We start from the raw sequence: 21,951 nt of genomic DNA on the forward strand, positions 1-21,951 counted from the left end.
GGGTTCACGCCATTCTCCTGCCTCAGCCTCCCGAGTAGTTGGGACTACAGGCGCCCGCCACCGCGCCCGGCTAGTTTTTTTTTTTGTATTTTTTAGTAGAGACGGGGTTTCACCGTGTTAGCCAGGATGGTCTCGATCTCCTGACCTCGTGATCCGCCCGTCTCGGCCTCCCAAAGTGCTGGGATTACAGGCTTGAGCCACCGTGCCCGGCCTAAAAAATTTTTTTTTATAGAAACAGAGTCTCACTATGTTGTCCAGGCTGGTCTCCAACTCCTGGTCTCAAGCAATTCTCCCACCTTGGCCTCCCAAAATGCTGGGATTACAGGCATGAGCTACCACATCTGGCCTAATAATATATTTTTAAACTTAACATAGACAAAATAGTATCCTATCAACATGTTATCAATATAAATATTATTGAGATACATTTTTATTTGTTAATTTGTCATAGTTATACATATTTTGGGGTGTACAGGTGATATTTTGATATATGTATGTAATATGTAATGATCAAATCAGGGTAACTGGGATATCCATCCATGTATCTTTTTCTTTGTGTTGGGAACGTTTGCATGGTTTTAAACTTCATATACTGAATGTAATGTTTCTCGATTTGCCTTTTTTTTGCTTTCAAAAAAAGCCTTTTGAGCTTTTATGTTTATTCATGTGTTCATACATACAGTTCCGGTTCATTAATTTTTAATTGCCATGTAGCATTTTATACTTCAATTAATTTATCTATTCTATTAATGGACCCTTAGGTGCTCTCACAAATAATGGTGCAACAAATATTCTTGCAAAGGTATTTTTGTGCCCACGTGCAAGTTTAGTCTCTAAAGTACACATATAGGTTTGTGTATCTTTAACCCTACAAGATGTTGCCACGTTGCTTTCCAAAGTAACTCTGAGGTCAATACTCCTCCAGCAGTGTAAGAGGTGCCATGGTTTGAATATGCTCTCTAAGACTCATGTTGAAATTTAATTGCCATTGTAATGGTATTAAAAGGTGAGATCTTTAAGACATCATTAGGTCATGAGGGCTCTGCCCTCGCAAATGAATTAATGCCATTATCTTGGTAGTAGGTTCGTTTTCAAAGACGTGGTTTCCTGTCAAAAAGAATGAGCTTGCCCGATTTCCTCTCCCTGTCTCCACTCACTTCTGCCTTCCGCCATGGGATGACCCTTACCAGATGCCAGAGTCATGCTCTCGGACTTTCCAGCTTCCAGAACCGTGAGCCAAATAAACTTCTGTTCTCAATAAATTAGCCAGTCTGTAGTATTCTGTTATAGCAACAGGAAACAGAGAAAGACAAAGGGGATCCTGTTTTCCCACATCCTAGAATATTTGGCATTGTCAGACTTTTAAAAGAAACTTTGCCGCAGAGATGTGTATAAAATAGAATCTCCTAATCATTTTCTCTCTCAAGGCCCCAGTGCTTCTGGAAGCTCCCCTTCTGGTCCTTACTGCAGTCACAGGCACCGAGGGGATGGATCAAGCATGAAGGGCTTGGCTGGCTTCCCTTCTTCTGACCCTCTAAGTCCTGGGAGTATCCATAGCTATCTGCTGGGCCCCCTTCTCCACTGACCTCTCTCCTTAGATAATCTGTCCCTGCCACAGTGCTTTAGAATGCCAACCACACGTGCCAGTGACTTCCAAATGTAGAAAAATCTCCTTGCAGAGTGTCAGAAGCTACTTTACAGATTTATTTGATGGCTGATAAGCAACTGAAATAAAATTTAACCTGCCCAAAGTTCAACGTGGTTTCCTTCTCAGGTCTAATTCCTCCCCATTGCTCCCATCTCAGTCAAGGGCAATGCCGTTTATTAATTGCTCAAACCAAACACTTGGGAACCATCCTTGATTCTTCTCTTTCCACCACCCCCACATTCAATCCATCAAATTATATCAATTTCTATGTCAAATAGTTCCTAAATTCCCCCCTTCTTTCTAGTTCCACTGCTACCACCTTGGTCCAAGCTACATCATCTCTTGCCTAGACCACTGTAGTTGCTCCTAGCTGGTCTTCCTGTTTCTCGTCTCACCCTTTCCAACCACCTCAGTGCCAAGGTGATCGGTTTAGACCATAAAACACTTGTACAATGCCATTCCCCTACTTAAGACCTTCCACTGGTTCTTACCACAGAAGACTCAAAGTGATGAATGCTACGATCTAGAAGTTGGCAAGATCTGATCCCTGCCTGCTTCTCCTCCTGCACACCTTCCTCAGCTCCAGAACTTTCTCTCCATGTGGAGGGCTCTTCCTTTGATCTTTTTATGGCATTCTTGTCATTCAAGGCTCTATCACTTAAAAAAGACTTGGCCTGACCCACCCGCCCTGGTCCATGTGGCCCCTTCGTTGCTCCCACAGCATTACCTTCATCTGTCTTCATTCTGGAACTGCTCAGTGCTTGGTTCTGGTGTCTTTCTGCCCCACCAGAATCTCATCTCCAGAACTGAGATCTTCTCAGCTCCACTGCCCATTTGTAGTGCCTGGCATGAAGCAAAAGCCCATAAAAGTCGAAATAATGAGTGAATAGATGAGGTCACATTTTAGAACAAGCTTTAAGCACAAATGAACTTTCCCTCCCAGAGTCTGGGTGAGATAAAAGTTACTTGAGACAAGACAACATTTCTCTTTAGTGAGAGCAGTGGTTCTCAAACTTCTTAGCCTTGGGACCCCTTGATGCTCTTAAAAATTATTATTATTGTTGTTATTTTTTTGAGATGGAGCCTCACTCTGTCGCCCAGGCTGGAGTGTGGTGGCATGATCTCGGCTCACTGCAGCCTCCACCTCCTAGGTTCAAGTGATTCTCCTGCCTCAGCCTCTGGAGTAGCTGGGACTTACAGGCGCCTACCACCACGCCCGGCTAATTTTTTTTGTATTTATGTACAGATGGGATTTTGCCATGTTGGCCAGGCTGGTCTTGACCTCCTGACCTCAAGTGATTCGCCTGCCTCGGCCTCCCAAAGTGCTGGGATTCCAGGCATGAGCCACTATGCCCGGCCAATGCTCTTAAAAATTATTGAGGACCCCAAAGAACTTACGTGTGTGTGAATCATATCTATAAATAGTTGCTATATTAGAAATTTAAATGAAGAAATTTTAAAATGCTTATTTTAAAACAATAATGGACCTATTACATGTTAATGTAAATAACATTTGTATGAAAAATTACTATGTTTTTGTAGATGTAAATAACATTTGTATGAAAAATTACTATGTTTTCAAAAAATAGTGAGCAGAGTGGCACCCTTGAGAACAGCTACTCTACACTTACAGTGCCTAGTACGCGCCGGGAAAGACTCTGTTGAATGAGTGAATAGGAGAGCAAAAGAATTTAGACCAGTCTGAAGGGTCAGATGCAGGTGCACGGATAGGTGGGGATCTGAGATGGGGCCACCTTTTCCCCTAGATGGCCCTGGGGCCCACTTCCCCTCCTCCCTACTCACCCACCCCAGCCTCACTGAGTCCTTTCTCCTCCCTTTCCCCAACAATCTTCTCTCCACAGCAGTGCAAAAATAGAACAAGAAATCATTTTGATGTCTTCAGAAATCAGTGTGTATGCTGGATATGTCTTTTCAAGAAACTCACTTCTATAACCAAAATAATGATTGTATGAATTTCAGTCCTTCAAAGGGGGTTCCTTTGGATTGTTTCCCTTGCCAAATGGATATTGAGGCCCGATTTTGCCAGGATGTATTTATTCTGTCTATATTCATGTTGAGAAAGCTAACTGGGTGTTATATTGTCTTCCTTATTACAATACTGAAACCTAACAAACTGGATATCATATTCTTTTCCTTATTACAATACCGAAACCTAAGTTCTTCCCCTTTCTAAGGAGAAGCTGCCTCCTCCCCCTTTATTTTTTCCTCTGGCCAGAGGAAATTCACAGAGCCAAGATTAAAAAAAAAAAAAAAGAAATAGAAAAAGTTGGTCATCTCTGTTCCTACTGAAGAGCCTGAGCTCCCCGGGCGCTGTGGGCATGCCACGCCTCTCCACTTCCTGACGTCATACTATTTTTGTCTTTGAATAGCTCATTGACACAATTGCCTCGGAGATCGGAGAACTGAAACAGGAGATGGTGCGGACAGATGTCAGCCTGGAAAATGGCCTGGAACCCGCTGAAACCCACAGGTGACCAGAGACACGGTTAGGTGATAGGTGCGAGAAAGAGATCGAGTGAACCCTGGCACTGCCAAGGGCTGACTTGCAGTCACTCCTCAGAAGTCCGGGAACTGGGAGTGTGGTGGCAGCTCTAGATGAAATCCTCTGTAGGAGGTGGGAGTGGCCTAGGAACTAGTTGTCTGCTTGTTTCTTTTAATCACTTTGAAGGCACTTGAACTTTACACTCTCTCGATTCCTCCTGGCACCAGAACCCGGAAACCTAAAATTGTCTGTGCCATATCCACCTACTCCCAATGATGGAAACAGTAACGCAGCGAGATCCAGCGTGTGCAAAGTAGAATTCAGTGTAGCCGTGTGAGTCTCCAGAAGGCTTACAGGGGAGCAGCTAAAGAGGATGGACTCATTTTGCATTCTCAGGTCAGAAAAAACCCCAGCAGTCTCCAAAACCATTAACCTGAAAAGCCATTTAGCGATTGGAAACTGGATGTGGTTGTAAATTAGATACAAAGGGAAGATGGCGTGCTGTGCTGTTGAAGCCGATACCTGTGCAAGTACTGCATGCTGTGTGAATAGGAGGCAAGGGATTAGTCTGTACCTGGAGAAAAGGGGTGCAAAAGTCGGGGGGTGGTGGGGAGTTGAAGGTGACCTCTTCCAACTTTGATGCTAACAAGATAACAATATAATGGCTGTAAAAAGACACAGACACTTCGTGCCTTAGAGGCCAGATTCATTAACAGCTTCCCCTTTTCTCCCAGAAAGTGGGGCTGAGCCTGCCTGGAGCAGTGTGAGGCTGATTTATGGAGTGGGTTTTGCTTGCGAGTCATGCAACAGGCAGGCCAGCCAGATGGTTCTGGTTGTCCAGGCAAGTTTCAAACCAGCCCGACTAGTTCCCCGCCATACGCTGAGGGGAGAGAGCACCATCCCTTCCAGCACTTCGCAGCTGCAAGGTGGTACTTTGACACCCGATGTCTCTGGGGGAACAGCACTCACCCTTAATTCTCTGTGCCTTCCCTTTCCTTTCCTTCTCTACAGAACGATGGGGGTGAACCAGATGGTCCCCTTGCTCCTTTCAGCACACCCAGCATTGTATGATTGTTCTTGGCCTCAATGTGAAAGTCTTATTTTTTCCCCGTAAACTAGACAAATGCACAATGATTTTCAGGTAGTGACTCTCTGCCTCACCTCCAGAGTAGTTTCAAACATCGTGGAACTTTAGCCAGGGAATTTCTCTTTATCCTGTGCCTTGTTGAGCTAAAATTTAATTGGGAGTCTAGGCTGATAACAACAGAAAAGAGAGCTTTGGTAGCACTGATTTCTCTCATAGCCAGGAAAGGTGGCTCTGTGAGATCAACCCCAAGCTCCACAGATGACAGACACCCGGACACAGAGCGGCAGAAACCCTTCCCCTGCATATCAGCACGGGGGATTTTGGGGGTGTAAGAAGGACGTTCTGAACGTGTGAGGGGCCATCGAGATCTTGTTTTCTGACTCCGGTGGGTATTAGAGTGAGAGCCGGGTGGTTGCTTAATCTTTCACATTTCCTTCCATCTTTTCCTTTTCAGATGTAAGAATAACTGTAAGCAGTCCACAATAGCCTTTTTTCCCAGATGAATGTCACTTTGAATGCTATGTTGCTTAATTCATGAATTGATAAATTTGCAGAGGCATTTTACTTGGCTTTTTTTTTTTAACGGAAATGAAAGAGGAAAAAGCAAGATGAGTTGTCTTTATTTAACAACATAGGTCATGTTGGCCATGTGGCAACACTGTTCATGTTAAACTACTGTTCTAAGTTGCTTATAGCGACTAACTTATGGCATCTTCCTAACACTCCTAGGAGGGAAAGCTCTTTGGGTCTGCATTTGACTGATGTGGAAACTGTGTGCTGTGGGGGAAAAGCTACATAGTTTTGACTTCTGTGCTAGAGTCTCTTGCTGATTTTTAAGAAGTAGTGGGTTTGCTTTTAATTTCTCCAGTTTATCCAATGGAGCTGTCAGGAGGGCCAGTTCGGTTATTTCCAAGATCAAGGAAAAGTATAGCTGTGGCCACAATTCAGCCTGGCACAGAGCAGCAGCCAAAGGGGAGAGGAGGGAAGAGGAAAGCAGACCAGTAGGTAGCAGAGTTGCTTTCAGCAAAACCCCTGCAGAAGGAAGTAGTGAGCACCCCCCAGCCCCTGGCTCTGCACATCTGATGGCTGCAGGAAATGCACGGCAGTCAGCTTCCTCTGCGCTTCGTACTCTGTGAGTGTGAGCTGGGACAGGGAGTTGCCTATCCCACCACAGCCACCACGAAATGTCTATGGTTCCTTAGTTGATGGAATACCAGATTAAGCACCAAGCTAGTCCCCTAGGTTAGGAATCACTATTCCTCTAGCTGTGTTAGTGTTTGGTTGCTCTTTCATGGTTAACATTGGGATGACCTTGATCTTTAACTTTTTCTTGTGCCATGGACTCCTTCTCTGAATAATCTTTTAAATGCATAAAATAAGATCTACAGGATGTCATGGGAAAAACAATTATAGTGAAGTCCAGTGATCAGAAGATTTCAGTGTGTGTTTCAGCGTGTGCTTTCATGGCATAGGCGCTTCTTTTTTACACGTGACAGGCATAAATGACACAATCTCTGTAACAGCTGTGACGACGGTGAAACCTCTGTGGTTTCTGTTGGTGATAAAGTCACAGGTCTTGATAATACTACTGTGGTTTGTTGCCTACAATCAAAATGGAAGGAAGTTCATTCAGAATGAGGCTAGGGAAAGTGAAGATGTCAGTTTTGGCCCGGTGGCCAGTGCCCACCTCCCAGCCTGTCTCCTATCAGCGTCGTCTGCCATGGTCCATCTGCCCTCCTTTTTGGGACACTTGCTTGGCTTGACTTCTGGGACCCCACACCTCCCTGGGATCCTCTTAGCTGTCCTGCTGCTGCCCCCAGTGCCCTGACTGGTTCTTCTTTTTCTCCCTAAACTCCAGCCCTGGAGAACCTGGAGATCACACTTTGAGCCTCTCCTTTTCTATTTTTTGTTTGTTTGTTTTGAGACGGAGTCTCACTCTGTCACCCAGGCTGGAGTTCAGTGGCACAATCCTGGCTCAAAGCAGCCTTGACCTCCTGGGCTCAAGCGATCTTCCTGTCTCAGCCTCCCACGTCGTTGGGACCACAGGTGCCCGCCACCACACCCAGCTAATTTTTTTTTTTTTTGATAGAGATTAGGATCTCTCTTTGTTGCCCAGGTGGGTCTCAGACCCCTGAGCTCAAGGGATCCTCCCACCTCATCCTCCTAAAGTGCTGGGATTACAGGTGTGAGCCACTGCGCCCGGCCGAGCCATTCCTTTTCACTCTTCACACCTCTCCTCTCTCCCACTAACTTTGTACAAGGTACTTTAAAAAATATCTGTGCCTCAGTATTCTTACCATTAAAATGGGAATAATAACAGAGTTACCTCACAGGGTTGTTGGGACGATTAAGTGAGTTAATAGCTGTCAGGGACTCAGCATGGTTCCTGACACATGATAATAGACACACTATATGTAGTTTTAAAAAGAGGTCTGTGGAGTAATTTCCTAGCTTATCCCACCCGGTCTTGTGGCTCTGATACCATGTATACATTGGTTATTCCCAACTTATACTCCCTTGGCTGATCCTGTCTTTGAGTCCAGAGGTTGGTAACCAACTGCCCACTCAGGTAGGGTTCCTTCACAGGTGCGTTCCTTCCTGGGTCTTCCCCGTCCCAGTCACCATGCCTCCAACGTCTTGGGCCTTGCAGTCATCCATGATGCCTCTATTCCTCTCATAACCGCCCTCCTCCCATCCATCCCCAAATCCAGGCAGCTCTACATTTTATTTTTCTTTGAGACAAATCTCGCTCTGTTGCCCAGAGCTGGAATGCAGTGGTGACATCTCAGCCTCCTGCAACCTCTGCCTCCCAGGTTCAAGCAATTCTTGTGCCTCAGCCTTCCAACATAGCTGGGATTACAGGTGTGTGGCAAAAATGCCTGGCTAATTTTTGTAATTTTAGTAGAGCTGGGGTTCCACCATGTTGGCCAGTCTGATCTCAAACTCCTGGCCTCAAGTGATCCACCCCCCTCAGCCTCCCAAAGTGCTGGGATTATAGGCGTGAGCTGCGGTGCCTAGCCTCTACCTTTAAATAGATACAGGATGGAACCACTTGTCACCAGCACCACTGCAGTAGCCCCTGCCTGGTGCCTCTGCTTCCACCAGTTCCACTTTCTCCAGGCTATTAGCGAAGCAGCACAGTGAACCTTTTAGTTCACCTAAGTCCAAGACACAGCTCTCCTTTGTTCAAAGCCTTTTGATAATTTTGCATCTAAAACCAAAATTACTACCATAGCCTTCAAGACCCTACAAGATGTGACACCCCAGCACCCCCTCCTCCGCCATCTCTTCTCTAACAGTCTCTCCGCATCACTCAGCTCCAGTCCCACTGACTTCCTTGCCAATGTGGCTCCTGCCTCCTGGCCTTCGTACTTGCTGTTCCTTCTGCCTGGCACATCCTTCCCCAGGAAGCCTTCACCCTTGAGCCCTCCTTTTCTTCTACCCCCTTACCTGGCTTTATGTTTCTTCATAGAACTTGTACAGACAGGACGTATACTCACTTGCTTCCTGTCCATTTTTTTTCTTTTTTTTCTTGGAAACAGACTCTCACTCTATCACCCAGGCTGGAGTGCAATAGTGGCATGATATTGGCTCACTGCAGCCTCCGCCTCACGGGTTCAAGTAATTCTTGTGCCTCCAGCCTCCTGAGTAGCTGGGACTACAGGCACATGCCACCACACCCGGCTAATTTTTTGTATTTTAGTGGAGACATTTCACCATGTTGCCCAGGCTGCTCTTTAACTCCTGAGCTCAGGCAATCTGCCCACCTCGACCTCCCAAAGAGTTAGGATCACAAGCGTGTGCCACCACACCTGGTCCATCTGTGCATTTTCTGCCTCCCATCTCTAGAAGGTAAGCTCTGTGAGAGCAGGGGCTGGGTCTGTCCTTCACCTTGGGATTGCAGTGCCAGGGACAGTATCTGGCATAGAGAATGCACTCACTAAGTATTTGTTGAATGGATAAAGGAAGGGTGCCAAGCCTCTTAGCGATTTTAAAGTATTTATGCATCAGAGACCTCTTGCAGAGGGCCACCAACCGGTGCATAAAAAAATAAAAAGTTGAAAATGTGTGACAGGCCCAAGGCTTCCTCCCTAGCAAAGAAATAGGGCAGAGGTCCTTCCCCCAGTCTCCAGTCGTGCCTCCTCCACCAGTTCTACCATGAGCTATTTTAATCTTTGGCCAATAGAGTAGGAGCTGATTAAATCTCCCTCCATGCCTCTGCTAATCTACCAAATAGAAGCCCGTAAGCCAGGGGCGAGACTGAGGGCTTCTTGCTCCTGGTCCTCTGCTCTCTCCCATTGCAGTTTCCTGCTTCCTCTCTTCGCACTGCATCCCTCCAAAGACAGGCGAGTACGGGAACATAAAGGCGTTTCACTCCCTTCTCCCTCCCGCATGATTTCACAGTCCATTTTCATTTGGGGGAAGCAGGCCTCTTTTGGGTAGGCCCACCAGGCCTGAGGTAGGTTCCACTCTCATCATCACTTGAACCCATCCCCTCTAGGCTGACACAAGTCTCTAAAGATCACTTTGTCCTCAGGCAGAACAGAGGGATCCGCAGAACAACCTCCCAAGCTATTGTCTGGGCCCAGGCTGCCTGTTCAGGATCCCTGGGATCCTGGCTAGAGCAGGTCAGTGAGGGCTGTGGCTCGTCCCTTCCTCCACTCTCCTGTAGCCATCACTCCTGCTGCCACCTCGCTGGTGTCCTCTAGCCCAAGTGGATTGCTGTGGGATGCCTGCGGTCCCATGTCTATACTCCTCCTGCCCCACCACAGAACCAGACATGACACATGGAATTCAAAAATTCCTTGGCCAGCTCTTCTCAATGCTACAATGTAGCAGCTGGTCATCACCTTTGGCCTCTTCTGGGAAGCTCTGAGCTTCTCAGTGGCTATGTGACAACATTGACATTATAACCACAGGAAACCCAGATGGCTCCTCCCTTGGACAATCGTTCACGTCTTCACTTGCCCAGAGGTGAGAACCGAAGATGAGAAGGGAAGAATGGCGGCCGCAGCCTGGGGAAAAGGTGCCCAGAGCTCCACTTCCTTAAGTCTCAAGGGGGACAGTTATGACCACATTAGCGACTCTGTGGCTTTTTGAACCAGGCCTACCTTCACTTAGTGCTGCTTTTTAAATAATTTTCCACTGAAGTAAAACATGACTCAGCAAAATTCACAAATAAGCATCCAGCTAGATGAATGTCCACAGAGTAAACACATCACACGTCGATAGTTTTACTGACAAACCTGTTACTGCTGCAGGGCAGGCCGTGTAGCAGCAACAGGTATATGGTGAGACATTTTCTGGTTATGTCACCAAGGATTCACTACCATGATTACTTTTATCAATTTACCCCCAATCCCCTAGAATATTTCCATATTTCAGCTCAATCAGGAGTGTCCCGAACATGATTTCAATGAATTCTATGAGGGTTGACCAGCTCTTTGCTACACTCTTACCAATGTAGCAACCACTAAACTCAAAGAAAATATTTTAGCTGGGTGTGGTGGCTCACACCTGTAATCCCAGCACTTTGGGAAGCTGAGGTGGGTGGATCACGAGGTCAGGAGTTCAAGACCAGCTTGGCCAACATGGTGAAACCCCGTCTCTACTAAAAATACAAAAATTAGCCGGGCATGGTGGCTTGTGCCTGTAATCCCAGCTACTCAGAATGAGGCAGGAGAATTGCTTGAACCTGGAAGACGGAGGTTGCAGTGAGCCGAGATCAAGCCACTGCACTTCAGCCTGGGTGACAAAGTGAGATTCTGTCTCAAAAAAAAAAAAAAAAATGGCCGGGCGCGGTGGCTCAAGCCTGTAATACCAGCACTTTGGGAGGCCGAGACGGGCGGATCACGAGGTCAGGAGATCGAGACCATCCTGGCTAACATGGTGAAACCCCATCTCTACTAAAAAATACAAAAAACTAGCTGGGCGAGGTGGCAGGCACCTGTAGTTCGAGCTACTTGGGAGGCTGAGGCAGGAGAATGGCGTAAATCCAGGAGGCGGAGCTTGCAGTGAGCTGAGATCTGACCACTGCACTCCAGCCTGGACGACAGAGCCAGACTCCGTCTCAAAAAAAAAAAAAAAAGAAAAGAAAAAGAAAATATTTATTCAGTGGATCCTGTTTATCAAAAGACCAAGACAGTGGAGCCTGAAGATTTACACAACCTAAGGAGGGAAAAAATTATAAACAAGTGAGTCTCATGTAATGAAATGGGACATAATAGAATATGTCAGATGAATACAGGAGGACAGCAGATGTCCCGAGAACTTCAGGTGGGAAGCAGGTACCTCTAAGTCAGAGGTACATCAATTTCATTAATGAATGAGTAAGAAGTATAAGATCAAAAATGCCCTAAAGAGCTGTTCAGTCTATCTTGACTGGTGATATCTGTTATCTTGAGGAAGGTTTTTAAAAGGGACGTTTAAGATTTCTTTTTTGATGGCCAAAAGTAAAACACGTACGTGGTGGAAAAAGCACAACGCAGAAAATCAAAATAAACAGCACCCTGACCCCGACCCCACCCCCACTCCAAGATAAAACCATTTTTGATTGTTTGTTTGTTGGGTTGGCTGATTTAATTCTTTGCTTTGATGTGTATCCTTCTGATGTTTTTGCATTACAATGCATTTAAATGGTAGATCATGTACGATTTTTCACTGAGTAACAAGGGTGTTTTTGATCATCCTAGAAATGCAGTTTCCTAGAAATTGATTCTGTTTTTGTTGATGGGTAGCACCTTCCAAAGTAGTGGCTGGCTTATCTTTTTATAGTAAACCTTGACCACACAATGTCACCAGCAGCATATTGGAGCTGTTCTGTGCTCTGTAGGCTTTGCATTGCTGCTATATTGGCAGTTGGTTCTGCCATAAAATATCTGCTTAGTTAGAATTCATCTGCTAGGAAATAACACCAGTGTAACTCAAAGCAATTAAATACTAGAAACTGCCAATCCATGGAACGCTTGCCTTTCCGTGAAGCAGGGTGCATGCCCCGGGCTCAAAGGGCATCGGGACCAAGACTGGAGCCCGCCTGGCTCCTTCTTTTGCCTGTTTTCAGCTCCAAGGGCAACCAGGACAACAGGTTCTTTGTTCCTCTTTCTTATTTTTACAGGAATGAATAAAAGCTTCTGCCAGCATTCACTCCATATCTGGCCTTTTCATCTCCAGCTGGAGAGTCAACGAGAGGAAGTTTTGGGCAAAATAGCCACCACTTTTTCTTACCTCCTGAAAATGGCAGTGTCTCCCCGGAGGCAGACATGCACTTTTGTTCCCATTTCTGTGTCCTCTTCTGCTTGGCCTCTGTTGATAGAATTTAAAAACTACCAAAGGCCCTAAAAGTTTTTCAGAATAGACCTCCCGTGACACGATCTTACAAATCTTTTTTGAGGAAGTTGGGCCCCCACCCTCAAAAAGCAGCAGCCCTTCTCCATGGAGAAATAAAATCCGTAACCCCAAATATGCTAGTGATTCTTTTTCCTTTTAGAGTTTAATGGGACCGAAAAAAGGCCTTGAGGAATTAAGTATGCACTTGCTTGCTCTAGGGAAACTGCGTAAGTTGGAAAACTGGACCCAGGACCAGTTTTATCAATTTCTAGCATTTTGATCTCAAATAAGGAGATAAACTGGATGGCCACTGATAGCCCTTAAAACTTGGCTAAATATGCAGTGGTCCTTCTAAGGCCATTTCCCCAGGCCTTTCTGTCACTAGTCTTCCCATATGGGGTGGTGGGTAGCAGGTTTCTTCTGCTCACCTGGCCATTTCCATGCTGTCAACTGTGTTAGCCAGGCCAGGGTCTTGCTGTGTCCAGAATGGATTGGGGTTTCCCTGCTTCTCCAGACTAATAGAATATTACAGAGACATGTTTAATTCCATTTCAAAATTCTTTTCTTTTTTTTTTTTCTATTGAGACGGAGTCTCGCTCTGTCGCCCAGGCTGGAGTGCAGTGGTGCGATCTCCACTCACTCCAAGCTCCATCTCCCAGGTTCATGCCATTCTCCTGCCTCAGCTTCCTGTGTAACTGGGACTACAGGCACCCACCACCACGCCCGGCTAATTTTTTGTATTTTTAGTAGAGACAGGGTTTCACCGTGTTAGCCAGGATGGTCTCGATCTCCTGACCTTGTGATCTGCCCATCTCGGCCTCCCAAAGTGCTGGGATTACAGGCGTGAGCCACTGTGCCCAGACTTTTTTTATTTTTTTATTTTTTTATTTTTATTTAACCTATAACTAGGCTCAAGTTCTGAACTTCAAAATTCCAAAGAAATATTTTTATGTCTGAAGGTGTTAAGAAATCATTAGACATCAACTTCTAGGTATTTTTGAATTTGAAGTTTCTCTGGGTATTTTTTGTTTGCTCTCTGTGTGTGTGTATGTGTTTAACACAAATTGGAATTGGTCCTGTGTCAGAGATTTTTAGTCGATAGATATCTTCGATATGAGCCATTATTTTCTGTGTCTCTACATAAGGGGCCTCTGGTTCTAATATTCTTCCAGAAGTTGTTGATCCCAGACCCACCACCTCTCTTCTCCCAGCCCCACTAAGTCCTGGCTTCATCTCCCACCTATCCAGGCATCTTGGCCGCGGCGTGGCATTGGGGATGTATATTTGTGTTCCCTTTGATACATGGTCAAGGATCTACTGTCCCAAGAGCAGGACCATGGTGGGCACAAGACTCTGACTTCTGTCTCGTCCTTGATTCATAAGATGACCCCTGCATTGGCCTCTTGTAACTAGAAGCCTGGGTCCTCTGGCAGTGCCACATCCCAGGGTGCACCTTTCTTGCCTTTGCAGCTGGTTAAGGCAACAGCCTGGAAAAAGGTTTTAGTCCGGCATGCAGCTGAAAGGAGGCTCCTGGAGAAGCGTGATATACATGGACATTTTAACACAAAAATATCGAAAGAAGTGGCTTTGTTTTTTTTTTCTTTTTCCATCTGAAAGTTGAGGATGGTGACACCAGAGTCCAAGTTGAGCCTGGACACTAAAGGTAGATGGAAAACTCTCCTGCTTCCAGGACCTGCTGGAAGCCAGCCTTTAGAAGCTTTGGGGTTTTACTTTCTCCCAGGTCACATGAAATGCTGCCAAAACAAGCTCCAGAGTTGTGTTTATACAACAGTATTTGTCAGTCCTAGAATGGAAACACATTGCCTCGCTTTCTTTTTGTGACTATCCAAAAATTAGGAGACAATAAAAAGTCATCCTGGAAACTCCCGTGGAACTGAACCTTTACTCATAGTTTCAAAGACATTCCAGGCACTTAGAATCAGAAGTTCTTTTCAGGTTCTGTTTATTTGTTTTGCTAACAGATTCCTTTTTTCAACAAGAATCCATTTTTAGACACAGGGAAACTGAGACTAAGTGGTGCGTGGTAATGGGTGCAGGTCTCACAGTGACGAAGGGGCAGTGCTGAGGCTCTGATTCAAGTCTGACCTGGGGTCCTCTTTCCACCTAACCGCTGAAGATTAGGAGACTGAGGGAGACTAGAATCAGGACTGATTTCATTGAAACTATGACATGCCTTACCAAAAATATCATCGTGATTTCAGTGCACTCACATGGGCAGGAGGTGGATGGCTTTGATTCCAGATAAATTGATGACTGAATGTGAAAGCCCCTGAAGCTGTGTGCGTGGGGTTCCCACTGGGATTTCTTCAGAGCTCGTGCACTGCACCTGCCTTCATCCAAGGGCACTTTCCTGCCAGGACTGTCTACCCTCTACTTTCTCCTGCACTCAGCAGGCCACTTTTTGTTGGAATTCTAAATCTCATTCTCCGTGCTGGAATAAAGCATTCTGTATTTGGAGATCTTGGATGGAGCACTGGTCTCCAACGTCTGGTATTGGTGGGCGTAGAATTATTGTAATTCCAAACTAAAGCTCATCATTGACTTTTCTTTTTATCTTTCTTATCATTTTTTTTTTTTCACTATGTAGACTGCAAGAACATCATTGACTTTTACAACCAAAGCCACTCAAAGCCCACTCCTTGCTAGTTGACTTGAGCTTAGAAGGGGTGTCCATGGGAGAAATTCACGAGCAATAAGGAAGGATTTGTTTTTCTGGAAGGATTGGAGCTGCCTCCTTTTCTTGCCCCAGAGATGGCCAAAGGTCAGGGGGCTCTTGGTAGCTGTGGTGATTTCTGCCGCCCATTTCCTGATAAGCACAGAAACAAGAACCCTTTGTCTCCTGAGGCTGGAGCTGAGCAGCGGATTGTATTTGTTAGGAGGCCTCAGAAAGAAACTGCCCAGTACCCTTAAGAACCTTTCTTCCTGCCCACTAAGCTCCTCCTCTTCTGTAAACCTTGCTCTCTGCCGATCACCTCCTCCTCAGGCCCCTGGTCACGCCTAAAGCAGACCCTTTATTAATGCCTGCCCAGGGCGAGGCCTGAATATGGCCTGGGGATGAGGCCAGGCTAGTAAGGGAGAGAAGTCTGACCAGAGTGGAATGGGGTAGGTTCCCTGGAGGTGTGGGGACAGTAAGGAAGGAATGTGATGGGTCACAGATTACTTGCAGCTGACAGAGATAAGGGATGAGGATTTGAACTCAGTTTGACAGGTAGGTAAGTAGGTAGGAGCCAGATATGGCAGGAGACATTCCTAGTAGCTTGAACTCAGTAAGGAGGAAGCTGAGCAACAGCATGTAGATGCATCTACAGGATGATCTCCCCAGGCCGGTTCCGGGGGCTCGCACCTGGAATCCCAGCACTTTGAGAGACCAAGGCGGGAGGATCGATTGAGGCCAGGAGTTCGAGACCGGCCTGGCCAACATGGCGAAACCCCGTCTCTACTAAAAATGCAAATATTAGTCCAGCATGGTGGCGCATGCCTGTAGTCCCAGCTACTCAGGAGGTTGAGGCAAAAGAATTGCCTGAACCCGGGAGACAGAGGTTGCGGTAAGCTGAGATTGTGTCACCACTGCACTCCAGCCCTGGGCAACAGAGCGAGATTCTATCTCAAAGGAAAAAAAAAGGAAAAAGCAAATTCAGCCTGGTGCAGTGGGTCACACCTGTAATCCCAGCACTTTGGGAGGACGAGGTGGGTGGATCACCTGACATCAGGAGTTCGAGACCAGCCTGGCCAACGTGGCAAAACCCTGTCTCTACTAAAAATACAAAAATTAGCTGAAGTCCCAACTACTCAGGAGGCTGAGGCGGGAGAATTGCTCGAACCCAGGAGGCGGAGGTTGCAGTGAGCCGAGATCACACTACTGCACTCCAGCCTGGGTGACAGACTGTCAAAAAAAAAAAAAAAAAAAACAACAAATTCAGTATCTTTACCATAATTGGGAAACACACTGAATACATATAACCATTAAAATAAGTAAGGGTCATTAAAATTAAAACCATGCCTCCATGGATTACCTTGCTATATCCATCACTTTTTCGGAAATATTGTCAGTTTCTAACCACATTGAGATATTACAAACTATCAAAATTGGGCTAGGTGTGGTGGCTTGTGCCTGTAGCCCCAGCTACTCAGGAAGCTGAGGCTGAGACAGGAGGACCACTTAAGGCCAGGAGTTTGAGACCAGCCTGGGAAACTCAGCAAGACCCCCATCTCTAAAAAAGTAATTTTTAAAATTAAAAATTTAGATATCAAAATTAATCTATACTTTTCCACCATTAGAGCTTTATTTTGTTTTTGGGTTTTCCACTTAGTAGCAACACTACAGTTCTTTATGTTTGAGAGACAAATGATGTAATGAATCTTAAACCATAATTTAGTCAGAAGCAAAAGCAATATGGAACCTGAGCTCTGCTTTTGTTGTTGTTTTTGTTTTATTGATAAGAATTTATCACCCTGTTAATGATAATTAGCCCATTGTCTTCATTCTGTAACCACTTATTAAACACTTACCATGTAAACAATGAAAAACTTTGTTTTCGTAAAAGTCTAGAAGATTCCCAGAAACCTTCAGGGAACGAGCCCTCAGGCTTCAAGAAAAGCCAGGAATTTTTCGTAATGACTGTTTTCAGGGAGTGCCTAGCCAGAAAGGTGAGACTTGCAAGGAGAGACATGGGAGGAGCCTGCCGCTCACTCCTTCAAATCCCAGGTCTGGGGCAGTCCTTGTAGATTCCACCATGATTGGCCTGGGAAAGCCGGCAAAGCAAGCAGGTGTCGCCCTTCCAAGGGGAGAGTTCTCCATACCTTGTGGAGCCTGACAAGGGAAAGAAGGTCATGTCTACAGCCAGGGCTTGGGGAACTGAGATAAAAGCCGAAAGCCCAGCTGCTTTTGAGAAACTGTGATAATTCTTCCTCCAACTAACTGCTGACCCAGTCATCCCAGTGTCACCAGATGACTCATGTAAGTAGAAGCAAAACAGGTTACCTTGATAAAACACAAGGGTAGACCACAAATGGTTCCAGCTCCGAGGCAGATGTGATAGTGACTGTGCTGAGACACAGCCGCTGGCACAGACACACAGAAGGGAGCCAGAGAACTATGGAACTTCCCCTAGGAAAGCATCACTTGACTTAGGGGCCACAACTGCCTTATTTATCTCCATAGGGGACTTGCCATTCATTCTATGAGGGGTTTTCAGATATTGTTAATTAACTAAACCAATCCCTTTTTAGCTGAATTATGATCTAACAGTCTGCTATAGACTGGAAAAAATATATATCTATATATAGATATATATTTTTGTAGACACAGTATCCGTCTGTCGCCCAGGCTGGAGTGCAGTGGTGGGATCTCGGCTTACTGCAACCTCCACCTCCCGGGTTCAAGCCATTCTCCTGCCTCAGCCTCCCAAGTGGCTGGGACTACAGGAGCGTGCCACCACACCCGGCTAATTTTTGTACTTTTAGTAAAGACGGGGTTTCGCCATGTTGGCCAGGCTGGTGGAAAATTCATAGTACCTTTTAAATATTTGTTTGAAATCACTTTTGTTCTTAAAAAAAATCTGGCACATCTTATGATAGATGATATTAAATTGTCCATTTAGAAACTCCAGTTTCTCGGGAGCACTCTCTAAGGCAACTTGGAAGTATGTCCCAGACAAAAGTGATTGTCTTGAATGATTTTAATTTTAATTTTAAGTATATATTTATTTATTGAGACAAGGTCTCACTCTGTTGCCCAGGCTGGAGTGTAGTGGCATGATCACAGCTCACTGCAACCTCGACCTCCTAGGCTCAAGCGATTCACCTCCCTCTGCCTCCCAAAATGCTGGGATTAGGGTACAGGCCACTGTACCAGGATGTCATTTTATTTAAAAAAAAAAAAAAAATCTAGGCTGGATGCTGTGGCTCACACCTGTAATCCCAGCACTTTGGGAGGCTAAGGCTGGTGGATCGCCTGAGATCAGGAGTTCGAGACCAGCCTGGCCAACATGGTGAAACCTCGTCTCTGTTTAAAAAAAATACAAAAATTAGCCAGGCATGGTGGTGTGTGCCTGTAATACCAGCTACTTAGGAGGCTGAGGCTGGAGAATCACTTGAACCTGGGAGGCAGAGGTTGCAGTGAGCCAAGATTGCACCATTGCACTCCAGCCTGGGTGACAGAGCCAGACTCCGTCTCTAAATAAATAAATAAATAAATAAATAAATAAATATCTAATTGCTCAGCTTAGTGAAGGTGTGGTTTTACACACACAGAGGAGATTTAGGGGGCTTTTTGTTTAACTCGTTTATCCTCATGTCCTACCACTGAGGGCAGAGCCATACAGAGCAGAGCACACCTGCTGACACCTATAGCCTAGTGGATGTGCACCATCCTTGATTGACAGAGTAAGAATTTGGCATTTTGCCTTGAACTTTCTTTTTGCTATTTAACAGCCAAACTAGGATTCTTATATCTAGAAAGTTGTTGACTTTATTTACTCTGTCAGTACTTTTTGCCACAGAAATGACTTCGCATCACATTTCTATGTATTTTTGCCTTATCAATTGTCTCTCATTTGCAAGGTCAAAGGGTACACTTCAGATGTATGGTTGGGGACGGAGCTCGGGGGAGCGGGTGATGTAGCGGGAGGTGCAAGGGAGGCTTCATAGCATGCTTTGTCTAGACCCTCGTCGCTGGGACTGGTCATTAGGGGCTGTGCTGGTAGACTGTACTATTCTTCTGGAATTAGGACAAGAAAAGGCATGCATCGTTTGGAAGCTCTGCTCTGCTCAAGTGAATCTGATTCTGGCAATGTTAGTAAAACTAACCCTTGTCTGCCTGGTTGTCCTATTCAGAACGAGCTTTCTGCGATCACTTATTCTTCCACCTGCTCAGGCGATTAACGCTGGGCCATGGGAAGGAAGGAAATCCAGCCCAGTGGAAAGGCCTCTCTCATTCCATACTCCAAAGAGCCTTAACCTGGTTTTCACAATAGCAGGACAGGTGCTGGAGAGCCCTGCCCTTCCAAAGTGGACGGAAGATCCACCCATCTGCTTCACAGCCATGAGGCCCAGGTTTGGTTGGAATTGGGGTGGGTGGAGGCTGTGACTTTTGGGTGAGTGTTTGTTCTCTGCCCCTAGAGGCACCTTATACTTTGAGGGGCATTCTGTGGTTTGCCCATTGTATTCACAGGTGTGTCTCACTGTATCTGTACCTAAGTTTTGTCTCCTCATGATAGCAGCCCTAGACACCTAGACATAGTGGGAATGGCCGCACAAATAAATGAGTTTTATAGTCAGAAAAATTCAGTGAGATGGTAGATACTTCTCCTCCAACCTATTATTTTGAGAAATTTCAAACATTATGGAAAAGTTGCAAAGATAGCACTGGTCACTTAATTCACTACCTGTTGAAATTTTGCTACATTTTCTTTATCTCCCTATATTTTTATTCTTTTTAGGCGGAGCTCACCATTTGACACTTTCTTTCTTTTTGACACTTTCAAACATGTTTACACTTTGCCCTTAAATTTTTCAGTATGCGTGTCTTAAGAATAAGAGCATTTTTCCCTTGTAAGCATAATAAAATTATCACGCTTAGGAAATTATCCATTTTATTTTATTTTATTTTACTATTCAGATAAGGTCTTGCTCTGTCACCCAGGCTGGAGTGCAATGGTATGGTCTTGGCTCAATGCAACCTCCACCTCTCAGGTTCAAACAGTTCTCCTGCCTTAGCCTCCTGAGTAGCTGTAGCTGGAACTATAGGCACACACCATTGTGCCCGGCTACCTTTATTTTTTTATTTTTTATGTTTTTGAGGCAGGGTCTAACTCTGTCACCCAGGCTGAAGTGCAGTGGTGCCATCTCAGCTCACTGCAACCTCCACCTCCCAAGCTCAAGCGATCCTCCCGCCTCAGCCTCTGGAGTAGTTGGGACCAGAGGCACGCACGCTCCACCATGCCTGGCTAATTCTTTTCTGTATATTTTGTAGAGACCAGGTTTTGCCGTGTTGCCCGGGCTGGCCTCAAACTCCTGAGGTCAAGCAAGCCGTACACCTTGGCCTCCCAAAGTGCTGGGATCACAGGTGAAATTGTCCTTTATAGATCTTTTTATACTGATGCCATACGAGTTCAAGGCTATTCACTCCATGTAGTTATCATATCTCTTTATTCACCTCGAACCTGTGTTAATCCTACAGCCTGTTAAAATTCATGACATTGACATTTTTGAAGTTTTGGCCATTGGTTTTGCAGTCACTGAAATTTGGATTTTTCTGATTGTTTTCTCCTGTATACATTCAGGTGAGTCATATTTGGGGGCAGGAAAGACACCTGGGTGACATGGTACCTTCTCAGAGCCTCACGTCGGGGGCACATGATGTCAGGGCGGCTCATTTTTGGAGGAGTTAGCACAGATCACTTGGTTAAGGTGGCATCTACCAGGTTCCTCCATTGCCAGGGTACCTTTGCATTTTCACAAGTCATTAAGTGATCTGTGAGGTGATATTTTAAGACTATGACTATTCTTTTTTTTTTTTGAGATGGAGTCCCGCTCTGTCGCCCAGGCTGGAGAGCAGTGGCGCGATCTCAGCTCACTGCAAGCTCCGCCTCCCGGGTTTATGCCATTCTCCTGCCTCAGCCTCCCGAGTAGCTGGGACTACAGGCACCCGCCACCTTGCCCGGCTAGTTTTTTGTATTTTTTTTAGTAGAGACGGGGTTTCACCGTGTTAGCCAGGATGGTCTCGATCTCCTGACCTCGTGATCCGCCCGTCTCGGCCTCCCAAAGTGCTGGGATTACAGGCTTGAGCCACCGTGTCCGGCCAACTATGACTATTCTATTTCCTAAGTCTTTTGCCTTCTGATTTTAGCATCCACTCACAATTTTTGCTTGCATTGATTACTAGCTGGTAGTGAAGGTATTGTTATTTACTATTTTCAGATCAAAAGGACGAGGCTCAGAAAGGGGCCTGAGCAAGGACTCACATGCCCAGCCAAGCTAGGAGAGGAACCTCATGCTTCCTGCCCTGTGCTTGGCTCTGTGGCCATTCCACTATGGCCATGTTTTTATTGGAATCACCTGAATTGTATCACAGTGTTTTACCTTTTATGAACCTCTGTTCACTGCCTTGCCTCCTGTTTGCATGCAGACACCTTTCTTGGCAATCATTAGTTTCTATTAATTTCATCAAGTTCTATCATAGGTTGAGTTCCCTGGAAGGAGAACCTGATTCAGGGCTTCTTGTGCAAGTGATTCAGGAACAGTCTGCCAAGGAGTGAGGGATCCAGGATGGGACAGGGAGGAGGCAAGGCAAAGATGTGGGCTCTGCCTGGTCCCACAGGGAGCTCAGCAGCGTGAATAGCCCCCAGAGTTGTCACACCTTGAGGC

General features: G+C 45.7%; 1 protein-coding gene across 1 annotated transcript in view; it reads left to right on the forward strand.

Annotated features, from left to right (window-relative positions):
• The window catches only part of RIN2 (Ras and Rab interactor 2), a 252,710-nt gene that overhangs the window by 178,809 nt on the left and 51,950 nt on the right, over positions 1–21,951 (forward strand). The window contains exon 4 of the mRNA XM_025399242.1: positions 4,039–4,139. Within this exon, the coding sequence (XP_025255027.1) occupies positions 4,039–4,139 (101 nt within the window). The remainder of the gene's footprint in view (positions 1–4,038; positions 4,140–21,951) is intronic.

This window comes from Theropithecus gelada, chromosome 10, assembly GCF_003255815.1.
Source record: "Theropithecus gelada isolate Dixy chromosome 10, Tgel_1.0, whole genome shotgun sequence".
In the NCBI taxonomy this organism is placed as follows: domain Eukaryota; kingdom Metazoa; phylum Chordata; class Mammalia; order Primates; family Cercopithecidae; genus Theropithecus; species Theropithecus gelada.